Source organism: Cynoglossus semilaevis, chromosome 8, assembly GCF_000523025.1.
Source record: "Cynoglossus semilaevis isolate Cse_v1.0 chromosome 8, Cse_v1.0, whole genome shotgun sequence".
Taxonomy (NCBI): Eukaryota; Metazoa; Chordata; class Actinopteri; order Pleuronectiformes; family Cynoglossidae; genus Cynoglossus; species Cynoglossus semilaevis.
Window position 1 is genome coordinate 11,085,818 of NC_024314.1, and position 5,651 is coordinate 11,091,468.

Sequence of the window (5,651 nt, forward strand, 5' to 3'; positions counted from 1 at the left end):
CAGGGTTCTTTTATCCACCATTCCAGTTAGATACCTGAGGAGAAGGAAAAGTAACAAGCACTGTTAGATTTGCTTTGTTTTGGGAAATTTCCCACAGCACAACAGTCCTTCTCTGTTTGGAATTGTGTATTTTACATGTGTTCAACATCAAATAACTGTGTAGTACTTCAAAATTCAGGTTACAGGAAATAGCTCTGACATACTTAGCAGAACTGTATGTTTAGTTCATGTGTGTAATAACAGCTATTTTGAACATTTTTAAAATGTTATAAAAAAGCAATGTGTTTTACGCTACATATGTGTAAAAAGAATCATCATCTCTGTGTACTATTTTACTAAACATGTTTAATTACAAACAGCTGCTGTAACTTTTATTTTAAATGTGTGTAATAAGAACTACCTATAATGTACTTTACCTGTGTAATTTACAGGCACACAAAATCACAAGAGGGAGCAATCCATACATTATAAATACTCCAGTCCAGAACATCTTTTGATGAGTCAGAACAGTGATAAAACCTGATTAAATAAAAAAAGTGACTCACATGATCTGCCCTCCAATGGTTGATTTTCCAGCATCTGGTACAAAGAGAGAAGATTTTGTTGAATAAAAGAATCGATCATATTTTTTAGATTAAATTTAAAGACAAGACCACCAGACGCACCGACGTGACCGATGAACACCACGTTCACGTGTTCTTTCTTAGGGGCATCGGGCATTATTGGAGTTATCTTAGGTACAGGCACTTCCTCCTCTTCCTCTTCCATCATCTCCTCCTCCTCCTTCGGGGCGCCTTCCTCAACGGCACCTCCTGCCCCCTGTTCACCCTGTCCTCCACCACCGCCACCTCCTCCGGGCTCCTCCTTCTGCTCCCACGTCTCCTCCTCAGTGGTCATGTCGGCCTCAGTGCTTCCGTTCTCCACCGGGGCTGGAAGGAAACAGGAGCCAGAGCGTCAACTCTACGGCTGTGACGTTTGAAACAGAGCGCCACAGTCGATTCAGAGCCACTGACTAAACTAAAACTTCTTTACTTTAAGTACTGGACTGAATTTAAGTGAGGAGATTTCTCTTTAGTTATTTGTTCTCAACAGAAATCAGAACAGAAGAACACACCAGATCAACTTCACTCACTGCAGTCCTCCACCCGCCAAATCTGACATCAGGTCATATGGGAAACAATCTGAATTAACCCAAAATTCTGAATCCGAGTATTTATGGAGTATACATTTTTTGTTTATCATTTCACAAGTTGGGTGTTTTTGGCAACTTTTTGCTCACAAGGTTTAGAAATAAAACAAATTTTGCCCAACATTTTGAAAACATACAACATTTGAGACAGTTCTTTCTTTCAGTGTCGCAACTGGTTAAATGATAAAAATGGTTTTATAGGGTTAATAGGAAATATCTCTAGTGTACTTCATAATTCTGATTTTTACATACATAAGGTATAGGCTGTGTTACTTTTAACTTTACATACATGTGTAAGACAAATATGAAGAGAGCTACTTAATTTCCTTATACATGGAGTCTTACTGAACCTAAGCTTTTTACATACTGTACGTGAAATGGTGTCACAGGTGATGTCATGTTTATAGTGTCTATGAATGCATTTATGGTTAGGAACTAGAGTTACAAAGTTCACCAGTTAGAAGTCGTTCCCCCTCCACCCTTCGTCTACTCTACACAACTCCTCAAAGTCAAGGAACAAAACTCAATAACACAAGTAAGACCTTGTAACAGGAGCACACTGAATACGTTTGTGCTCTGTTCGTTGCAGAACAGAGAATAATCCTCCCACTATGTAACAAAGAAATTATACAGAGGATCACAAGGACCATTTTCTTCTCATCATTTCTAATCAGCCTGTGAGAAAAACTGCTGAAACTCAGACATCGAGGACAAACTGGTCACGGTGAAATCACAGTGCGTCTTCAGAGAGATGTGAAGGGATGAGAAGAGAACATCGCCACAACAGTGGAGCAAGAAATCAGTTCCATATAAAGAGCAGGAAACAAAATATCCAGAGCTTAGATTTCTGAATAAAACTAAGAAAAAAATGTCTTACCTCTCTCTCTTAAATAGTAACATATTTATTGAGCCACAACTCAGACCAACGAGCTGCTCAAACACAATGATGATGAGGTAAACATTTGAACTGCAGATTAAACTGAGGCTCGTCAGATAAACTCCTTATACAAGAACTCAGTCGACAGGTGGAGCTGTTATATATATATATATATACACACACATTTCTTTTTTTGTGTGGTTTGTGGACAGGGCTGTACAAAGGTGGGTTGGTTGTGATAATGACAACATTCAGTAACAGTAATGCACTATCTATAGAACTGAATGGTAGGATTTAATAGTTAGTTTTATATTTTTTTTAAGTTTTAATGTAATGTCAGACAGTAGAACAAAAAAAGTACTGGCTGATGGAACCTCCTGTTCTGGTGAGTATGGAATGTGGTAATATCAGATACTCTGATATGTAGTAAAATAACAGTATATTTCTGTAAATATTTGCCATCTTTATTGAGTGATGGATTTAATTCATTCATTCATTAAATACTCCTATGCATCCTAACACCTTCCAGACACTGGTTTGAATGTCCTCCAGAAAAGAAAGAAAAAACAAATCCATCGGCAGCTATACAGATATCCATTAATAAGATAGTGGTGTATAGTGTGTCATTCTTTTCCTTTTTCTCCCACCCATTTCATTATCTTTGGCAAACAAATGTCTCGTCAAAGATGACGCTAGTAGGAGAGGAAGGGGTTGGCAATCAGAGGATCCAGAATTAAATCCCACCTCGGTTGGGTGCTTTCAGTGATCACTGTGGCCCAGGAATGTGTGGCCGAGTTAAATGCAGAGGAACATTGGTGTTGTTTATGATTATGTGCAATGACAATTACTATATTAATTAAAAAATGTAATCTCTGAGAAACAAAGCCATTTGTCTTGTATGTCCCTTTAAATAACCATAGATTTTACTTAACTGCTACACAGTAAAACAAAAAGCTTTTCTTCAGGTTGACTGCTGGGGGTATATCTCGTTTCAATTCTAACTGTATACTGAGATTAAACTTCAATACTTTTTTCAACTATAACTGAATAGAAACATAGTTGGTTTCTTTGACTTTAATATTCTCTGCCTTAAAACTTTATACTACAATGACAGATTTGGAGGTTGTTCTCTCAACCCTTATCTAACACCTCGCGTGGCTTTTGGCCAATCTGAACACTTGAGCCTGAAACCACTGCCATGTGGATGAAAATCTAGCCTGGCACGACCAGATTTGTAATGTAATATAGGTTGAGCAACCGAGCCTGCAGCAGAGTGTGGATCCATACCGGCTGTTTCTGCCACCTCCATGCTGGCCGCTGGTTCAGGGGCACCTTAGAGGAGAGAAGGAGAGGCATGGCGTGTCAAAAACTTTTAGAAATATGTCTACAATAGCGACACATCGTATTCAACGCCGCGGATGTGACAGATTTATACAAACTGTACGTGGCTTTAACATGCTAGCAGCACATGGCCCTCGGTGGAGCCGACTTGTTGATCAGTTATGAGATCACACAGCTACTGCTGGACTCGCTCACAGGAAGCAGCTAACTAACTTAGCGGGTTTAGCATGTGGGCTAGCTAGCGAGCGAGTTAAGCTAACTTCCAGTCAAGTGTCCGTCGTTCAAATTCTCACCGTCAGATGCCGGTGTTTCCGCGGCGCTGCCCTGAAGGAAGCTCGGCACGAACACCGGGGCGTTGATGTTGGGCACGAACGGCTTGGCGTTCACGTTCAGAGCGGCGAAGGCGCTTGGCAGCCCCGCCGCGGTAGCCGTGGCCTCGGTATCATCCTCCAGCTCCCACGAATCCGGGGCTGTGTCTCTCGGGTCCATCGCTTTTTTTCCACGGAGTTGACAAGTTTTCCGTCACCGATTAAGCGGCTGTCGAACACTACGGTTGTGTTTTCAAGCGTATCTAGTTGCTGGTGTGATTCAGACTCTTCTTAGCAGCACGTTTGCTCAAGTCCCCATCGCTTTGTTAAGCTTTGCTCGAGCACGCATATGGATCCCGTAGCCGACGTGAAGTGGTGTTCAGCCGCCGCACGTTGTGTAAACGCCGCTAGAGGCCAGCACCTGCTTAGTGTTAACTCTATAGTCCACGTTATCCAGTCACATTTATTCTTCTTCTCTTCTTCCTCCTGGTCCTACGCTTCCTGTTTCTCTTCTTCTTAGCGTTTTAACGGCCGTTGGCTTCCACGTGTGTCCACCGCTACTGCCATCTGGTGTCGGTTAAAAACTGCTACGCCTTTAAAGGTAATTAAGAAAGGTAACACTAAAGGTAACACTGTTAATAATTTAATGTAGTATTTAAATAAGTAAATAGAAAAGTGTAAAGCCTTTTGTTTATTTCTACTCGTTTTTGGAAAGTAAAAAAGTAATTATAAAAGTAAATATGTATCATTTTTTTATTATACTGTAAAATTCTGTAAGTTATTATATTATTAATCATTATAATTATACTGTAAAAATTATTACCCTATTTATTTCATGCACATTGCACAATCAGAGCTGTTTCAAATTTTCAAAATGTTTCAAAAATGTCTATGTCTTCTTCTTAAAAATATGCAGATTTTTTAATGAATCTTGTTCTTAGAAAGTAGGTAACTAACAGTAATTCTGCTACATGGAGATGGTCATAATAAAATATATAATTTACTATAGGTCACAGTAAACATACTAAATGTTATTTGGGCTTTAACCAGTATTCTAACATATGTCCTGCTACATTTCTACATCCATTTGATAAAGCCCACCTCTACTCATATTGTCCAACTGCCAACTGTTAAAGTTCATTTTTACCTCCTATTCTGTTAGTCTTACTCTCTTCATTCTGTCAGTCATTACTTTTTTTCATTTAGTTTCTTCAGAACAGTTCCTGGTACTAATATCTCCTGGTTCTATGTGAAAAAAAAAATCACAAACTTAGCTGTAATAGTTTATAAAGACAACTCTGAAACACATTGAACTGGATAAATAACTTACATCAAACATGACTTAACTGTTAAGTAGATGGAACAGGGAACTACTCAAATTCCTACTTTTCTTCTGCTCCTCTTGTCTTGTCTCTTCTCTTCATGTTTCACTCTTTGGCATCAGTGACTCCTCCGTTAGAGATGGCAAAGGTAGCTTCGTTCTCTGGCATTTCAGGACTTGAGGAAATAACACAAGGGATACACTGGGGATTACTAAAAGTTCAGGGCCAGAAAATAGTCTTTGAAAGTAAAAATGTTCACCTCTTAATGAACAATGATAAAATAAAATACAGTAAGTACTAAAATAAAGCAGCAAACAAAAACAAGAATCATAGTTAACCCTACTATCGTCTTTGGCCAAATATCACTTAAATATTCTGACATTTAACACACCACACATTTACAATTGAGGTGGTATCTACCTGTCAAATATTTTGGCAATCCTCATCTCTCCACGTCCTTTCCTCAGACTGATCCGTGTGGTGGAGGCATGTGCCAGGATGTGTCCGCCAATAGGCTTCTTAGGATCTGCCTGAAACCTTAGAATAACAAATATATATGATTTTTTTTTTAAATCAAGCCAAACTTTAAACTACAACAACTTAATATGAGTGAG

General features: G+C 39.1%; 2 protein-coding genes across 2 annotated transcripts in view; both read right to left on the reverse strand.

The window, feature by feature from the left end:
- gspt1 (G1 to S phase transition 1) overlaps nucleotides 1–4,214 on the reverse strand; it is a 9,159-nt gene extending 4,945 nt beyond the window's left edge. The window contains exons 1-5 of the mRNA XM_008314754.3: nucleotides 3,701–4,214; nucleotides 3,354–3,398; nucleotides 666–929; nucleotides 546–579; nucleotides 1–34 (exon numbers count right to left, since the gene is read on the reverse strand). The exon at nucleotides 1–34 is cut by the window's left edge and continues 44 nt beyond it. Coding sequence (XP_008312976.1) covers nucleotides 1–34; nucleotides 546–579; nucleotides 666–929; nucleotides 3,354–3,398; nucleotides 3,701–3,896 — 573 coding nt within the window. The 5' untranslated portion in view covers nucleotides 3,897–4,214. The remainder of the gene's footprint in view (nucleotides 35–545; nucleotides 580–665; nucleotides 930–3,353; nucleotides 3,399–3,700) is intronic.
- A 416-nt stretch (nucleotides 4,215–4,630) lies between these two features.
- The window catches only part of dmc1 (DNA meiotic recombinase 1), a 3,767-nt gene continuing 2,746 nt past the window's right edge, over nucleotides 4,631–5,651 (reverse strand). The window contains exons 12-13 of the mRNA XM_008314753.2: nucleotides 5,458–5,581; nucleotides 4,631–5,212 (exon numbers count right to left, since the gene is read on the reverse strand). Of these exons, the coding sequence (XP_008312975.1) occupies nucleotides 5,143–5,212; nucleotides 5,458–5,581 (194 nt within the window). The 3' untranslated portion in view covers nucleotides 4,631–5,142. The remainder of the gene's footprint in view (nucleotides 5,213–5,457; nucleotides 5,582–5,651) is intronic.